Consider the following 19002-nt stretch of genomic DNA (forward strand, 5'->3'; position numbering starts at 1 on the left):
AGGGGGGATCGGGGTGGGGCGAGCTAGGTTGCACAAGGATGCGCGCACGCGCGCGCCGGCTGGGCCTGGGAGGGGTTGTGAGGAGAGGCGCGCGCACGCGCTGGGGCGTCTGGAAACTGGGCGGAGGAGGAGTGAACCTGAAAGGCTCGCGTTCGCCCTCGGGGGTGGAGAGTCTGTTCTCGAGGGCTGGGACGCGCGCGGGCGCGCTAGCCAGCCGCGTGACGGGCGGAGGAGTAGCCGGTCCCGAGGCGGCGGCGGGGGCGCGCTCCCTTCTCTGCTCCTCCTTCTCTCGCTCTCTCTTTCCCCGGCTGGTTGGGGGGCTGGGTGCTCCGGAGAGAGAGAGAGAGACGCCGCTCCCCTCCAGCCCGGAGCGGCCCGATCGAGCATCCGGCCTCCTCTTCCTCTCGAGGCTCCCCGCCTTCTCCCCCGCCCACGGCGTCCACGCCCTCGAGTCCCAGGGCCGCCGCTCATTGTGCTGCGCCAGGCCTGCCGGCCCGAGGACTTCCCCGCGCCCTCTCTGCCTCCCGTCCCGAGCTCTCCCGTCCTTCCTGGGCCATGGATGGGTAAGTGCAGGCGGGCCCTTCGCCCCCGAGCGGCGCCGGCCCGGGGAGCGTGGCTGAGCTTGCCGGCGGCCGCCTTGAGCCCTCCGCCATCCCTCCGCCGGCCCCGGAGCTTGGCTGGAACGAAGCTGGCGAGGGGGCCCCTCACCTTCCCGCGACTGGGCGCGGCGCAGAGTGTGCGGGGGGAGGGGGTGCGCGGGGCGGGGGTGGAAATGCCCCTGCTTCCCCTTAGGTCTCGTTCGGTTTCCTCTCCGCGCTCTCTTGTCTCCCTCCCCCCCCCTTACCCTTCTGGTGGAGCGGGGCGCTGAGGCTGGGAGGGGGCGCCGCTGAGCCGGGGCGGGGGCGGGGGGAGCAAAGGAGAGAAGGAAGAAGGGAAGGGGGTGTGTGTGCGCGGGTGAGGTGGATCTGCTGCCGCCGCTGTTGGAGGCCGGGGAGGGTGGGGTGATCGCTGAGGGACTCTTGGGGAAGAGAGCAAATCCCTGCGGAGCTTTTCCTTTGGGACTGAAGAGGTTTTAACTGTGTAGGACTTCTTAGACACACTTTCCTCGCTTCTCGCCCCCTTCCTTCCCCTCTCGTTTTCTCTTCTCTCCTCTCCCCCCTTCCATCTTTTCTCCCTCTTTCTTTCCTTCTCCTTCCTCCTTTTCTCCCTCTCCCCCTTTTCCTCCTCCCTCTCTCCTCGCTCTTTCCTTCAGTCCCTTAGCCCCCTTTTTCTGTTCCCTTTTCTCGCTCTAGCTTTTCCTCTCCGTTTCTCCCTTTCTTCCCTTTTCCCTCTTTTCTCTCTCCCCTTCTCCTTTCCTCCCCTTTTCTGTTTTGCTCCATCTTCTTTTTTCTCCTCTCCTTTTCCTCCCTCTCCCCTTTTTCTAGCTCTTCCTTTTCTCGTTCTTCCTTTTCTCATCTTTTTTGTCTCCCTCTTCCCTTTCCCCATCATTCCTTTTCTCCTTCTCTCTTTTCTCACTCTCCCCTTTTCCTCCCTTTTCTCTTCTCCCCCTTTCCTCTTTCTTTTTTAACCCTCTTCTCTTTTCTCCTTTTTTCTCTTTTCCTGCTCTCTCTCTCTCTCTCTCTCTCTCTCTCTCTCTCTCTCTCTCTCTCTCTCTCTCTCCCTCTCTCCTTTTCTCCCCTTCCCCTTTTTCTCCTTCCCTCTTCTCTTTTCCCTTTCCCATTCTCCCTCTTTCCTCTCCTCTCCCCCTCCCCTCTCCCCTGCTCCCACCCCCTTCTCCCTCCTCGCTACCCTCCCATTCCACGCCCCCTCCAGTCGCCTCCCCTCCTCATCCTCCCTTCCTCGCCCGCTCCAGGTTGGGCACGGAACTTCTGTGATTAGAGTAGGTTGAAGGGGTTGAAGGATAGTCCACATCCTCCTTTTCACCCCCACATCCTCTCCTCTGCCGACTAACCGGAGTCACGTCTTGCTGTGTGTTGAGACATCTGGAAAGCCAGAGATCCGGAGTTGGAGTTGGTGTTCCTTACCCGCAGCCCTCAGATCACTTCCGCTTAGAAAATGGTGTGTATGTGTACGACGTTTGGAGAACCCAGGAGGAGGAGCTGAGCTGTGGCTGCTCCTGTTGCTGCTTCGGGTGGTGTCTTGGGGGTTGGGTGCGACTTTGACTTTTCTCGGAGAGTTTCTGTTTCTTGGGTAGATGAAGGAAGCTCTGCAGGTTCGGCACTCTCTCTTCCCCCAAACTAAAGCAAATTTCGGGGTAGGAGGGAAAATGTGTGTAAATTCTTTATGGAGGGAAGGTGGCGTGGGTGGTTGAGTACTGAGAGTAAAGTTAGAATAGATTAAAAAAGAGACCCTTTTTAACTGGGAAACTAAAGAGATCCCTTTGGCCTTGAAAAAATGCTTAAGTCAGAGACGACTTTGGCCTCGAAATGTGCTTAAGTCAGAGACTTGGACTCTGAATATTTATGGAGAATGTTCTTGGGGGAAAAGGCGAAGTTAAGAGGGAAGTGATTTTATTTCTGGTTTGGGATCTTGGACCATTGGTGAAAGGGTTCGTAGGCTGCAGCACATTGTATAATTTTTTTTTTTAATGTAAAGGGAAGTGCAAGGGTAATAACTGATGCTACTCTTACAGCAGCTATAAATCCATTTCACGCTGGTGTTGGTTTGTTCGGCATTCCCACAGGTGGTCGATTTCTGGAAAGCCTTAAGACTTGTAAAGAAAAGAAATCTTATCTGATGGTTTTACTTTAAAGAGAAAATAGAAAAACACTGCTAATTAAATCTTGTGTCTGCAGTTATGTTACTATATAGTTGTGATGGTAATAGGAAAAACGTTGGCTCTTCCTATAATGCATACTCATTTGATGTTTCCCGTAGGTTTACCGTTTCTGATTAGCTCAGTTGAATGCCAGTGAATATGGCTACAGGATAAAACACAAGTGACAATTTGAAAACTAAAAAAATGTTTTTAGAATGCTATCACTAGCTTTGTGACTGAAATAACATTTTTATTTCTAAGTTTAGCAAATGTCTACAAATCATATACTGAAGTGATTTAGCGTTTTTGAAGGCTTTTGTGTGCCTTACATGAGGTGCTTTAACTGGAAAGTTATTTTCATTAGAAAAAAAATAATCTGTTTAATTAGATAAATAGGTAGTTGATGCAAATTAACCGGTTTCTGTAATTTGTTGTGCAGTCAATGCTAAAAGGGGAGGGCAACCCCCCTAATTTTTTTTAAAGATATAATGAACTAATGTCTTGTCATAGTTATGGAAGGGTAACCACTCTTTGTGTTAGAAAATGCATTGGTACAAGCAGCTTGTGTCTTGGATGTTTTTAATTGTGAATTTTAGTTAAATTATTATTCAGACAACTTGAGTGGAAATATTATGAAATACATTTTGCTCTTTAATAAAACTGCTGACCTCTTAATTATATAGTATTGGGACTGGTCCAGCGGGGGGTGAAACTTAAATACTATTTTTTTTAAAGCTTGAAATGAGTTTTTAAGACAGTTCATTTAAGCATGGGGCTGTTAATAAGTACATAGATACTAAAAAAGACCTCATTGTGAAATTAAGGTAAATAATATAGTTTAATCTGTATTACTTTCTGGACAAGAATTATACAAAAATTTGTCATCTTATGCTTAATATAAGTTACAGGAAAGGTACTTTATTAAAAAAAATTTTCGGTCAGCTGAATTAATTTTAAGCGCCAACATCATGTATATTTATTTTTTAAAACAATTGCTTTTATATTATAGGGCCTTGCAATCCCAGGTGATGATCAGTATGTGGAATTTTCAGTTTGTACAATTACAATTTTCTCTTAAGAGTATCCGGAGATAAGTTTTAATTGATGGTAGTTGTCTGCTTATGCTGCAATAGATAGATTTTTTGGGTACGTCACAGAACATTAATTATAAAGGTTCTGCCCCACCTTTAAAAGGTGTGGTTCTAGACCTTTCAAGATTTTGTCCTCAGGGGCCTAATTAAACTTTTAGGGTTTCTCACAGCCTGCAAAAAAAGCTCTGTGAACCCTTTGCTTTAAAGTAGTGGACCATAGGTTCAAGTTTTGAATTACCTTTTTAAGAAAAGTCACTATACATTAGCATTTATTGTGCCCAAAGTCCCTGCTGAATTAACTGAAATTTAGGATTAAATTTTTTCCCCCTTCTTGGAGCTGTTTCGCATCTAGGACGTATTAGTTTGAAAATACTGTTTGAAATCATTTGAGTAATTTGATATTTTATTGGTTTTAATAGTGACACAGTATCTTGTTACTGTTCTGATGAGGCTTAAAAGAAATCTTAATTCTGTGAAATTTAAGTCCTTGAGTTCTTTTTAAACTTTTAAAAATAATTTATGCCTGTTTGACTTGGAAGATAAAAAATTTGGGCAATTTTTATTTTGAAGACCAAGTTGAAGAATATAGGCAAATGGATAAACATGCTGGTTAATGTTTCTATATGGGCACAGTTGTTTTTCTGTTGAAATGATTAATTTCAAGGAGTTTGATTTATGTGTTTCTTATCTATCTCTTTAGAGCTTTGCTTTGTTCATACTGTGTGTTACTAGTCTGTCAGTCAAATTTCCTTTGCAAAAACATTCCACAACTCATCACATTTTCACTTTTATTTACATTATAACAATGTTTTTCTTTCCTCCTTTAACCTTATTTACCTCTGCCTTTGTAATACTTGCTCTCTAACTTTGTTTTCCATTTTCTCTTCATTTTTTTTCCATACAGTGTTGTTACAGATCTTATAACAGTCGGTTTAAAGGTAGGAATCTTTTTCTCATCTTTCGTATTCACTTTTGTATCCTCTTAATTTGTGGCATTTTCCCCTTCAGCAAAATTGTATCACTATTCACATATCGTCTCTTGTGCTATTTCTGTGCCAGCAATGTTCTTTTGTTTTTGATTTAGCCATTAACAATTTATTTTGGCATGTATTTACAGCCAATTTTTGTTTATTCATATTAATCATGGGTGAGGCTTACATCATATCTTTAATACGTAGACACATAAAAGTGAAAATAAAAGATAACGTAAAGTCTCACTTGAGCCAAATGAAGATTCTAAGAAATGTAGCAGAGTAATGGATTTTTCCTCCATCTTCCCTTTCATGGACGGTAAAACTAGTGGCAAGAAACAAAGGAAATTTGTCCAATAGGTAATTCATAGTTTTCAAAAATAATTTGTGTACTTTACAAATTTTTTTCTGACCAGCTTCTGAACAATATGTAAAAGAATAAGCTTTTCATAAAAGCCAACTGTTTTCTTAGTTTCATATAGTTGACTAAAACAGTGCTTATTAATGTCAGGTTTTAAAAATATGGTCTCTAGGTTAGAATAATAAATCTCATTTATATAGTGCTTTAAGGTTTACAAATATTTTTCCTCCCAACAACTCCAATGAGGTGGAATGCAAGTGTAATCAGGGTTAACTGAGACTTTAACATAGACTTTGACTGTGGTCATACAGTCAGAAAATGTTAAAACAAGGTTTTGTTCTTTCTATTATGTTTCTTGAAGGTCTTGAAATTTCATTAATATTCCAGTAGAATACTTTAATATGAATTTTAAAGAAAATCCATGTTTACCAAAGTGGAAAAGTACAAAATTTATTTTTGATGCACTACTTTTAAAAATATTGTAGACTGACAAATATTAGGGTAGTATTGCTTTTTGTGGTCGTACTTTTTTCTCCTTTGGTAAATATTTACATAAACATTTAAATTTGAAAATGGTAAATAAACATTCAGTGGGTGAGAAGAGAATTGAAGTTTTCATATTAATCAGTGTGATATGTGTAATGAATATACTAATGATTAAAGGCCTCCCAGGCTGTCTTTAGGCAGTAGTGGCCACAGCTGTACTTTTCTCTGCCACTGAGGACATTTGTCTCCACCAGGGTTGGGGCACCTAAGTGGCCTTTTAGGTACTTGGGTGCAGCCTTTTGACTGAGTCCAAGTTTTAAAGAACAATTCCTTTTATTTAGGGGATTTGTTTTGTGAAGTTTGGATTCAAAGGGTTGCACTTGAGGACCTAGAGGGCCACATGTGGCCTTGAGGCTGCAGGTTCCCCACCCCTGGTCTTGACTCCCTCTTAATGGGACATATTCCCTATGCTGTTGAAACTCTGAGATTTAAGTATATAACCTGTGCTTTACTTCAGCTAGGAGAGCATTCCTCACTCTGAAATTGATTAATTAAACTGCTTGGTTACTGGCACTCTTGTTCTCTAGGCCTGTTTTGTGTGGCTCCAAGCACTCTCAGGTTAGAGACTGGCTCAATAAAAATTCTGGTAACACCAGGTATACACTGCAGGTTTTATTCTACCCTCTGGATCATTATTCAGAACATTTTATTGGTATAGGTAGAACTATGGAATTCAGGGAAGTAAACAAAATAGTTGGCATTTTATACCCAATGTTGCTTTGTTCTTATTTGTAAATTTCTGTTAAGTCTAGAACTATGTCTTTAAAAGTCATGTATTTATGTTAAGAAAACTACTTAGGCATTGACTGTTAGTCTTTACAGATAAATATCCTTAGACATTTGGTATTCATCATGTCTGTTGCATCCTAAGGAAACTAAAAATAAATAAAATGTTTAGATATTAGGCAGTGAAAGGTTTAGATATTAGGCACAAGAACCATATTTTGGTGCTTAGAATTTTAATTATGTAACAGACTTGAAAATACACAAAAAGGAGAAATACGGCAAACATTGAAGTGCTTGCTCTGAGCAGAGTGGTAGGCTAGTTACTGAGGACGGGAAGACAAGGTCTAAGCACTCCTTGGCCTCTCAGAGCTTGCTTTCTAATAGGGAATATCACAGGTAAACAAACAGGAGGTACTTTGAGGAATGAGTACTAACATTTAGGAGATCTGTCTGGTAAGCTGAAGTGAGAAGCTAAGAATTCCAAGAGGTGGAAGTGAAGAGGGAAGTGAATGAGAGGGGAGATGTAATATGGGTTAGGAGTAAGTAAGGAGGCCACTTTGTCTAAAAACAGAGCCGGGAGTAATGTGAAATAAATCTGGAAATGCAACCTGGAGCTAGATTTTGAAAAGCTATTTAACTGCCAGGCTGTTTATATGTTATCTTAGAGACAATGGATAACCACTCAGTATTTTTTGAACAGAGGCAATAATCTGTTCCTGCTTGTGCTTTAGGAGGATTATTTTGGCTACAGTGGGCAGGGGAGAGAATGGAAACAAGGAGTCCACTCTGGAGGCTATTAGAATATTTCCGGAGAGGGGTGATAAGGGCTTGGCATATTGGTTGATGGCTGTGTCAGTGGAAAGAAGGGAACTGATGGAAGAAAAGTTGTGAAGTTATCTTCTGCTAGAGTTTTCTATTGATTGAATATAGGGTTTGAGGCAGAGGGAGAGTCAGGGATGACTCCTGTTTTGAGCCTGGACTATTAGAAGAATCTTGGTACCCCTGAACAGAAATTGGGGAATTTAGAGGAAACATGGTTATCAGCCGGAATGAGGAATTCTGTTTTGGGCATATTATTTGAAATGCCTTTGAGATATCCAAGTGGAGATGTCCAGAAGTCAGTTGGTAATGTAGAAATGGAGCTCAGGAGAGAGACTAAGGCTAGATGGGATGAGATTATTCTTAGGTTGTCCTCATGTAATTTATACGTTGTTGGGAGGGGAAAAGAGTAACCTGCACACAGAAAAAAGCTAGTAGCTTTGAGTTCCTTGTAGGAGGGGACTATTTCAGTTGAGATTAGAAGGCAGGCAGGAGAAAGGAGTATCCTGTATGGGGAATAGTAAGCAGGCCATTTTGGCTGGAATGTAGAGTGAATAGAAAAGAATAATATGTAATTAGATTAAAAAGGTAGTCTGGAGCCAGAGGAGTTTTGTAGTTAATCCTCAAGAAACTGCTGAATCTTCTTGAGTGTGAGGAATAACATAGCCAGACCTGAACTTTAGGATTATCACATTGGCAGCTGTCTGGAGAATAGATTACAGAGGGGGGAGAGATTGGATGCAGAGAAAACAATTAGCTTATTGCAGTAATTCAGGTGAGAAGTAATGAGGGTCTTTGTGAATAGCTAGAAGCGGATAGATGCAAGATATAGTGTAGGGGTAGAATTGACAAGACTTGCCAATTAATTAGATGTGTGTGAGTATGAGAAAGAGGAGAGTGTAACTGAAGTTGCAAACCCCAGGGGATGGGAAGGATGGCAGTGTCCTTAACTGAAAGAGATCAGTTCAACAAACACTTATTAACCAGACACAAAGATGAATAAATTTTCTTGTCCTTGGAACCACAGAACTTTAGAATTGAAAAAGGACCTGCCCAAAAGCCATTTAAAAACTACTGCACAATGTAAAAGATGTATGAATGTAACTATGATATAAATTAAGGTATTAGCGCTTGGGAGAGGTATACAGCTTTGAATATATACCAGTAAGACATCCATTGGTATACTAAGAGAGTGTGTGAAGAAAGAACAAGGCCTCAGACAAAATCTTGATGGATGCAGTCATAGAATTATTCAGAGAATTAGAGTTAAAAGGATCTTAGAGACTATCTAGTCCATTCTGTCCCTAATTTTAGAGAGAATTTTAGAGAGAAGAAAACTGAGGCCCAGAGAGGATAAATGATTAATCTAAGGTCCCATGTGTAAATAGAGTCAGGATTCAAATCCAGGCCATTTGACTCCAAATATAGCACCCTTTCCACAGCATCCTGCTGATTTCTAGGAATTAAAGGAATATGACAACATCAGTAGCTCTGACATATAATATTACAAAAGTGCATGAGGGACAAAAAACGATGGGACTTTTAATGGAAGAAGTCATTTGGGGCTCAGCTAGGGTGATTACTAATTGGTTACTAATTAGGGAAGTCTTTGTGGAGGAGGTGGTTTCGATTTGGATAGGTAGGACTTCAGGCAAAGAGGAAAAGGGAAAGTTATTTCTGGTGAGGGAAACGTGCAAAGTTAAGGAAAAGAAGCACAGTACATCAATCAGTCTGCATTTATTAGGCACTTGCTATGTATCAGGCATGGAGTTAAGTGTTCTAGGATATAAAGAAAAAGCAAATACAGTCCCTGCTGTACTGTCCCTACTATCATGAAATTCATGTTTTAATGGAGAGACAACATGTATATAAATGGAGACATAATATACATGCAGATTAATCTTATTGGAAGATAACGTTAGAGGGGGAGAACACTAGTGGTTGGAGGCACTGGGAAAGGCATTCTTCAGAAGGTGGCGTTAGAGTTACATCTTTAAGAAAATAAGGACTTTTAAGAGGTAGAGGTGAGGATTAGATGATTCCCCTAGAGGGAATAATCAGTGTAAAGGCAGAGAGGTATGTGAGACCTACAGCAATTAGGCCAACATTGATAGAATAGAGTTTGTGGAGGGTAGTAACATTGGAAAGATAGGAAAAGGCCACGTTGTGAACAATTTTAAATGCTAAAGGAGTTTATATTTCATTCTGCAGGTAAATAAGAAACTGGGAAGAAATGGTCCTACTTTTAGGGAAGTCATTTGGGTGGCTGTGCAGAGAGCATGGATTGGAGTAGTAAGAGATACAAAACATCCATAATAGTCATGTTGTAAAAGAAAATATAGATTTAAAAAACTAGTAAAAACAAAAGTATGCTTCCATCTGTTTTCAGATTCCTTTAGTTCTTTCTCTGGGGATGGATAGCATTTTTCATCTTTAGTCCTTCAGAGTTGTCTTGGATCATTGTATTGCTGAGAACAGCTAAGTCATTCACAGCTGATCATCTTACAATATTGCTGTTGACTTTGTACACAGTACATTTCACTTTGCAATAGCCCATGCATGTCTTTCCAGGTTTTTCTGAGATTATCTTGCTCATCACTTCTTATAGTACAGTAGTATTCCATCATAATCACATACCAGAACTCGTTCAGCCATTCCCCATTTGATGGGCATGGCCTCAGTTTCTAATTTTTTGCCCCCAGGAAAGAGCTACTATAAATATTTTTGTACATGTAAGTCATTTTCCTTTTTATCTCTTTTGGGATACAGACCTAGTAGTGATATTGCTAGGTCAAAGGGTATGCATGGTTTTATAGCCCTTTGGGCATAGTTCTAAATTGCTCTGAAGAATGGTTGAATCAGTTCACAACTCCACCACACAGTGCATTAATGTCTCTTTTTTCCCCCCCGCATCCCCTACAACATTGGTCATTTCCCTTTTTCTGTCCTATTAGCCAATCTAACAGGTGTAAGGTAGTACCTCAGAATTGTTTTAATTTGCATGTCTCCTGTGAATAGTGAATTAGAATATTCTTTCATATGGCTATAGATAGCTTTTGATTGCTTCATCTGAAAGCTTCATATCTTTTGATTATTTATCAATTGGGAAATGGCTCTTATTTTTATAAATTTGACTCAGTTCTCTATGTGTTTGAGAAATGAGGCTTTTATAAGAGAAATTTGCTTCAAAAATTTTTTTAGTTTCTATTGCTAACTGTATTTTTCATGGAAAGGTTCGAAGTGGCAAAGTTGTGAAAGCCCTTGAATGCCAAACAGGATTTTATATTTGCTCCTAGGTGATAAGTTTCTTGAATAGGAGGGGGTGACATGTACAGATTTGTGCTTTTGTTTGATAGCTGAATGGAGGATAATTTCACAGTCCAGTAGAGGATAGACTGGAATGGAGGTAGACTTGAGCTAGGAAGACCAAACTCCAGGCTGTCCCAGTAGTCCATGTATGAGGTAATGAGCGCCTGAGCTTGAGTGATGGCAAGTCTGAGAAGGGGATATATGCTGGAGATATTATGAAGGTAAAATCTGCCAAAGTTGGTAACAAATTGGATATGGACAGGGTTAGAGTGAGAAATGAAGACTTACACCTTGGTTTAAGCCTGAGAGGATGGTGGTGCCCTTAAATAGTAGGAAAGTTTGGAAGGGGAATGGGTTCCAGAGGAAAGATAGTGAGTTCAGTTTTGGCCATTCTGAGTTCAATTCAGTAAATATTTTGTTAAACTCCTACTTTCTGCCAGGCACTGGGGATACAATTAAGAAAAAGGACAGTTCCTGCCCTCAAGGAGCTTACTATTAATATAAATGGAACTCGAAAGGAAGGAGTGGGATGGGGTAGGGTGGGGAGGGGACACCCAAGGTATGATGTTCCATAGAGTTGAAACCAAGCAGAACGATTGATGGAAAACAGAAAGTTGCCCTCAAAGTTCTGAGCCCTCTTTAAAGGAAAGTTTTGGGAGGAGTTTATTGTTTTATCCTCTAGCCCTCCAATTAGATGGGAGAGGCAAGTGAAGATAGTTGAAAAGGTGTTGAGTATCAAAAACTGGAGTCATTCTGAGTGGTGATGAGATTTCATGTGGTCAGGTTCTTATCCTAGGGGAGCCATGATGTTCCTTGGAGAGGAAAACCAAGGAGAGCTGATGAGCAGAATTTTAGTTGTTTATGGGACATCCAATTTGAGATGTCTAAAGATAGCTGGAGATGTGAGTGTAGAGGTCAGGGCTGGATAAGAAGCAGGCATTTAATGTGTTATTTAAATACCATTTAATGTGGTGGTTTGTTTTTGTTTGTTTTGTTTTTAGCTTTTTACATTTTCCAAAAGAAACTGAGACCCAGAGGTTAAGTGACTTGCTCAAAGTCAGACGGGTACTAAGTGGCAGAGCCAAGCCAGAATTTGAACTCAGGGTTTTCTGACTCCCAATTTAGTTTGATCTGAAGTGTATTGAATAGGGAAGCAACATGGTCAGACTTCTTAGGAAAATAATTTTGTCAATTGTGTAAAGGATGGGCTCAGAAAGAGGAGAAATTTGAGATTGGGAGACCAGTTAGGGTTAAGTTATTGTAGTAATACAGGTCTAGGATCTTGAGAAACTTTTACTAAGGTGGTGGTTGTGTGAGTAGGGAAAAAAGGAAGGAAGCCAGAGATATGGAGGTAGAAAGGGCAAAATTTAGCAAGTGGTTAGATATGTGGAGATTGGAAGAGTGGATTCCTAGATAACGAACCTAGCTGACTGGAAGGATGTATTTTCCAGAGTAATAGGGGCATTTTTAAATGAGCCCCTAATAAAAGGAAGAATACTTCATATGGAAATACTGCCACTGCAAAGAAGAGGTTTGTTATTACATTAGAAAAGAAATCTAAAGTAATTAAATGGCATGAACATGGTCATAGTAATTCTAAAATGTAATGATGTGTCAGAATGCCTGAAATTAAATGACAGTAATGACATTTCATCATATTAGTCTAGGATTCTCTTTCAGTAATGTGAATTTTGCTTTCTGGGGGCAGCTAGGTGGCGCAGTGGATAGAGCACTGGCCCTGAAGTCAGGAGGACCTGAGTTCAAATCCAGTTTCAGACCAAACACTTGACACTTACTAGCTGTGTGACCCTAGGCAAGTCACTTAACCCCCAATTGCCTAAAAAAAAATTGGAAAAAAATTTTTGCTTTCTAATTTATTTGTAATAACCTTGTGAATCAAGTTTGAAGAGGGGTGCCTTTTTTTGTTGTTGGGAAATGTAATGTGATTTGTCAATTGACTCAATCTGTGTTCCTTCAAAACAAGAAGGAGGCAGGGCTGTAAGTTGCCCAACCGAGTCATACGGAGGGGGGAATAGGGCAGAATTGTCCCAAATGCCTTTTTGAAGTTGTTGCTGTGTGAACTCTTGTTAGCAGTTGGGTTCTAACTGCCCTGAGGAGCCCATAGTCTAGTTCTTACTGAAGGAGGTTGGAAGTTTCATAGTGGAGCAATTACTTTTTCGATTTTAATTTTGAAGGAAAAATGTAGGACAAAGAAGTTCTAGAGAAATCTCTCAGGATGCTTTGGATAATCTTAAAGAAATAGACGATTTCCCATGGTTTTCCAGAAATCATCAGCTAGGAAGATAGGGAGCTTGTTTGTCCCCTGAGGCAGCCCATACATGCTTTACTCTTGTAATAAATAGATAAAACTTATTTTAAACCAGTTATAGCATTTTCCATTGGGCTACAATCAATTTACCATGTTTTCTGTGTTATAACTTCATGTAGTGTAAGTTTGAATAACGTGACTGCTTCATGGCTGTACTTACGGACCACTGGTTTTAGGAGTTGACCGTGTAACTGCATATCATAGCTGGGAAAGTAGGTATTCTTTATTCACTTTTTGGGGGGTGGGGTGGATGGATTTTTCTGCAAAATAATGGATCTCATTTGGGAAATACTGTTTTTTAGGGCAGTGCTTCTCCAACTTTTCGGTCTCAGACACGTCTGACAATATTACAAATTATTGCGGACCCTGAAGAGCTTTTGTTTATGCAGGTTATAGCTATTGATATTTATTGTATTGTAGAAATTTAAAAACTGATAAATTTTGAAACATTTGTTAATTCATTTAAAATGATAGTAATAAACTTATTAAATGTTAAAGTAATTACCATTTTAGTGAAAAACAGCTATATTTTCTAAAGCAAAAAATGAGAAGAGTACAAAGTTGTTTTTTTTTCCTCTTCCCAAATCTTTTTCATGTCTAGCTATAGAAGATAGCTGGGTTTTTATTCCTGCCTTTACATGCTATCTGTTGCACTATATTCTTAGTTGAAGTATATGAAGAAAATCTGGCCTCCCACAAATAGTAGTTGGAAAATAGTCAAATAATATCTTAATATTATTTTAAAAATAATTTTGACCACTCAGATCCCCCCAAAAGGTGGACCACACACCTTGAAAACTACTGTTATAGAGCTTGATACAATCTACCTAATGTCAACTCTTAATGAGAACATCTGGAGGAATCTTTTTGGTATTTGAACTCTGTGCATGTCTTTGAGTATAAGTCTTACTACTTTGTTCATTGGCCCTCTTATAATCTTATATGATTTTGACATGTGTTGAGGGATACTTGTTGGAGGAGAGCCATCTAGGGTAGCATTTTGCATTACCAAGTCAAATGCTTTTTTATAGTTGTAAAACAGTTGTATTCTTTGTACTTTTTAATTGGTTGTATAATTGAAGATGTAATTTGGTATAGAATATCTTTTGTGAAAATCTACTAACTCTAACTCCCTTCTCATACCTTTATTAACGATGTCCTTGATGCATATGTAGATCATGTTCATAAAGACTTTTTAGAGATGAGAGAAGTTGTTATTCTCTTGCTGTTTTTGAGTAATAAAATCTGTGATTTTTCCCCCTCAAATTTTTGATATACATTCCCATCTTTCAGATATGTTGAGACAGAATATCGTAATATCCTAAAAATTGTTTTGACTCCATCATGGATTTCCTTTGTGGATACTTCATTGGTTTGTTTTCTCTTTTCAACTTTTTCTTTAGTGCTATTTTCACCTTTTCTTACATCAAATTGAGAACAGTGATGTTAGAATCTAAATGTGGCAACTACATTTTTATTGATGCAGTCAAAATTTGCTTTAGAAATCTTGGCTCCCCTCCCCTTCACCCACTTTTGTTCTTCTAGTTTAATTCTTAAATACACTTGCCATGGTCTGACATAATTGGAGTTCTTGCCAGGTTTTCCATAAACTCATTTTTATTTCCCTTCTTAATATTTTATCAAGTTTCTGTTACTCTTTAGTTTTGAGCCTTTGACCTCATTTTTCTTAACATTGAACCATGTTTTCCAACATCCTGCCCATCTTTGTATTGAAGTCATAGTGTATCATCATATATGTTAATTTAATTTGGAGGTTCTTTATAAAATTTCTATACTTCCTTATTCTTTTCCACAAATGTTGGTGCATATGCAATAGTTATTTTCATGATGGTCTTGTTGCAAATGCTTAAACCCAAAGCAAGCATTGTAATACCAGAAGAGTAGAGTCCCACTAAATGTTTCTTGTTACTTTTGGATACACAGGTGTTCTCCAAGGAGAACTTGAGTCAACCTTCTATTTAGCTGTAACTTTTTTTGTCCTTAATAAGAATGTTAAGCTTGACAGCCTTCAATAGCATGTGTACTTGTTAGACATTGGAAAAACTCACAAAATCAGAGTACTAAGAGTTAAATATCTATAGTTTTACATCTGTGTTAGCATCCTCTGCCTCTTTTTCTGCACCATCACTGCAGAGACAAAAGAAAAGAAAGGCTGCTAAGGACTGATGACCATTTTGTAGTTCTTTGCTGTAGCCAAGTTATTCATCAGCAAATGCTCAGCCTACTTACTGGTCATGAACTTATCTCTTCTTTGCTTGACTGGCCTTTTGAAAGAAGGCCTAATTTTGTGTCAGGAATATACCTTTTTTCCAGCATGGTAGAATTTACCAGAATTTGGGTTCCACTAGGATAGCCTTTGAGGAATCATGGAAAATATGCTTTTCTTTATGCAACTTAATAACTTTTTTGGTCATCATATCTCACAGTTGACTCTTGAGCTTGTAGTCCTCTTAAAGCTGAATCTAGGGAATTACTGAGTAACATAGTGTGTGTTTTTTTAATTAATTTATTTTGATTTGTCAACAATCACGTCCATAAGCTTTTGAATTTTAAATTTTTCTCCCCTCTTATCCTCTCCCCCCCAAGACAGCGCACAATCTGATATAGGCTATACGTATACATATAGTTTTGTTTTTAATAAATCAAAATAACAGGTAGAGACAATGTAATTTCCTTTCTTAATGTGTGTGTGACTAGGAACACCAGCTGTTACTGTATCTGATGTATTAATCTTACTGTATTAAGACTTTTTGGGGGCTGGCTTTCTTTGGATTTCCTATCTTAGAATTTTAACTTTCCCTCTTAATGGGCTGATGCGGGGATGTTATTAAAAAAAAAGACGAATAAAGTTCTCTCATGAAGACTTGCTCATAAAAGTATGCAGTTGCATGCCAATTTTTTTTAAAATCTTACAAGAATAAATGAAAATTTTGATTTTAAAATGGCTTAGGTTCCTTCTAAGTTTGTCTGTTATCTCAGCTTTCCATGAATGGTTTGATGTTTCCTTGCAGTTCTTTTGGCATCAAGTTTGAGCTGATGTATAATGGTTTTCATTTGAGTGACTTGACTGTCCAGGGAAGATGATTATTCTTGGGGTGTGATTTTAGCACTTCTGCTAATAGCAGATTCATGTTATATCAGATTTAGTGAGTTGCAGAGTGATACCCTGGATATAATAGTTTCCTTCTAAGATAAGTTTTTCGGGAGGAGGACTGGAGTTTCTGTTTAGAGTTTATACTGTTCCAGGCTGGCCTGAATATTTGTTTTTTTCTTCCCCATGATGAATAAGCATTTGCTTTGCTAGGTGGAAATAGGCCTTTCAAGGTCAAAGTAGAGCAGAGTGAAAGCCTGTGAGTATCTGTCTTATTTGTTGGACATCACCTAAATTAGATAAATCATAATTAAAAGATTCTTGATGATTTATTTTCATGCTCTTTAGATTGATTTTTGCTTGTGACTTAATGGGTCAGGTCACATGTTTTTAAACTGGTTCTCCTAACTAAGTACTGGAAAGTCCATTTCCTAAATTAAATGTAATATTTTAACACATTTCATTACTTTTACAGCCCAGTGGACATATTGAATCATCCAGTAAGTTCTTAGAGTCCATCTTTCTGGGCTAACTGTACATCTTCCTAAGAGGCTTTACCTAAAGCCTCTGACACAAATGAACCTGTCTCAGATCTTCATTTGGTATTTTAAACCATTTGGCAATTCGGTCTTATATTTCATTTTGTCATTAGTTCACTGTTTAATGTGTGGATATCTTTTTTTTCTATAACTATATTGTAATCTTTTCTATAACCATATTTTAAACTCTTAGAGGGAAGAAGTTTTTTTAAACTTCAGGGCATTGTTATGCGTAAAAAGGGTATTAAAGACATACTTGTATGAATAAAAGAATTTTCACCAGCATCAGTTATTCAAGTCTTCTACCATGTATTTTGTAGGATTGCCTTTTTGGAAGTGTAATTATGTTCATCAGCTGTTAAGTTGAACCATAAATTGGTTCCATCTTCTAGTCACCCAGGCTTACAACATCAGTGTCATCTTCAACTCCTTACTCAGCATATTTTATATTGTTTATAAACTCTCCAAAACTGAATTAGTTGGATTATTATTATTTTTTTTTTGCACTGCTCATATGAACCTTGATTATTCTGGAAGGCATACTTTATGTGGTAATCCTTGAGCTATTGGGACATAAATGGTTTCTTGTTTGCTTGCTGAGAATCTAAAGGAAATTTATACTTCTTCATATAATAAGTCAGATATAATGAAAACTAAAGAATTTGGAAATCTATTTAGTGAATAGAAGAAAATTTGTTACTTCTCTAAGTTAAAAGAAAACTGATCATTCATGGATATATAATCTATAACGAAGCAGAATGGTCAAATGGGAAAAAACATCCCAGTATATGGTCTTTGTGCCCTTTTTTTATACTTGACTTGTCACTGAATTTCATGTATCTGGTGTAATTTTGTTATACTTAGAAACAAAATATAGTGAGACCAATGAAAGCACATTCTGCACATAGAAAGTACTTAATATGTACTGGATTTGGGGAAAATTTTTATTTGAGCATGAATGGGCAAACAGTAATTTGTATTAATTTGGTTTGCAGTGTCTGAAGGTTACATTTATGCCAAATGGACAGCTCATTTTTCTGAATGTTCTGTATTACCTCCTCACTGCACTCCCTGCCCCCAAAGCCAGAAGTTTGTGTATTGTATTGTATTGTATTGTATTGTATTGTATTGTATTGTATTGTATGCATGGGATTATTTGAAGGGTGAGCTTAACTTCTAGTAGTAGTTCTGTCTTTCTGTCTGTCTGTCTATCTATCTATCTCTGAAAATGCAAATGAAATCTTTGGGAAAAGATCTTCAGAAATGAATACCTTAAGTACCATATACACTTCAACTGTCCCTATTGTCTTATGAGGCTCCACTCAGAAGCTGACTCCCGCCAATAAGCTATTGTAACCTGACAAGGAGAAAGACTGAATCTGGGATATAGTGATGCCAGGAGTGATAGAACGTAATTCTTGGGCCATTTAAGAAAAATCAGTAAAGTATTTTTGGAGAGGGAAAGGGAAAAAAATAAAATGAAAACTGGAGTTCTCTGGAACCTTCTCACACAATGGAAGGACAGTATGAGGTAGGTCTGTTTAGGATTGTATTAAAATGACTTTGTTTTCTTTTAAGTATTGTACCAAAATGCTTATCTCCCTCTCCTTCAGACCTGATTCCCTACCCCTTTATTCCTATCCTTATAGTAATCATTCATTACTTTTAATTAAAATAATTTCAAATCATAATTTGATGTAGCTTATTTTATGCAGTTGGTACTTTGATATCTGGTTTGATCAAATATTGTGGGAAAACACAAATATTCCATAGAAAAAAATCTCACATAAATTCTCCATTTAGGTAGTGTTGTGAAGAATTTTCTCTTGTTCTTTTAATATTTTTGGATTATTGATACCACTGCTCAGATTGTCTGTGATATCATCATAAAAGCTACCCTGTCACAGCACTTGTGCATATGTGTTGCTTCCCCTATAGTAAGCTGTAACTCTCACTTTGTATGTATGTTCTTTGCACCTAGTACAGGTGCTTAAATTTTTTTTCATTCATTTTATTCCATGCTAATATTTTTGTTCTCCCATATTAATACTTCCTTAGTAATTTAATCCTAGTAATTTTTTAGTATAGCAAAACACTTCTAATTTTGACTAATGGGGGAGAGGAAGACTAAAATATGCAAGTTTTTTACTCTCAAATTCATGTTTGAACTAATTGCTAAATGTTGACAAATAAGAGTTCTTTCATAATTAGCTCCAAAGATTAATGCAATTAATTAAATTTTAAATTAAAAATGCAATTAATTAAAGCAATTGCAAATGACATACTTAATTATTAAATATGATACAGTTCAATTTTTTGAAAAAAAAATTTGATCCCTTAAGTAGGATAAACTGAAGGAAATCTTCAGTAATTTTGCAATATAATTTGACTTGCCTTCTTTTCATAGGTTGCACTACAGAGATAAACCTTAGACCTGAATA

At 38.4% G+C, this 19002-nt stretch overlaps 1 protein-coding gene across 3 annotated transcripts in view; it reads left to right on the forward strand.

The window, feature by feature from the left end:
• Nucleotides 1-476: 476 nt before the first annotated feature.
• PTBP3 (polypyrimidine tract binding protein 3) overlaps nucleotides 477-19002 on the forward strand; it is a 103756-nt gene continuing 85230 nt past the window's right edge. Inside the window, exons 1-2 of one of the 3 annotated variants that reach the window (XM_078152856.1) lie at nucleotides 1905-2058; nucleotides 4754-4787. Coding sequence is in view for 1 of the 3 variants with exons in the window: in XM_020972420.2 (XP_020828079.1) it covers nucleotides 2056-2058 (3 nt within the window). In the remaining 2 variants the exon portion in view is untranslated. Of the gene's footprint in view, nucleotides 564-1705; nucleotides 2059-4753; nucleotides 4788-19002 lie in introns of those variants that run through there. The other 2 variants (XM_078152855.1, XM_020972420.2) reach the window with 2 other exon arrangements.

This window comes from Phascolarctos cinereus, unplaced genomic scaffold (genome assembly GCF_003287225.1).
Source record: "Phascolarctos cinereus isolate Bilbo 61053 unplaced genomic scaffold, phaCin_HiC Scaffold_4;HRSCAF=312, whole genome shotgun sequence".
Classification (NCBI taxonomy): Eukaryota; Metazoa; Chordata; class Mammalia; order Diprotodontia; family Phascolarctidae; genus Phascolarctos; species Phascolarctos cinereus.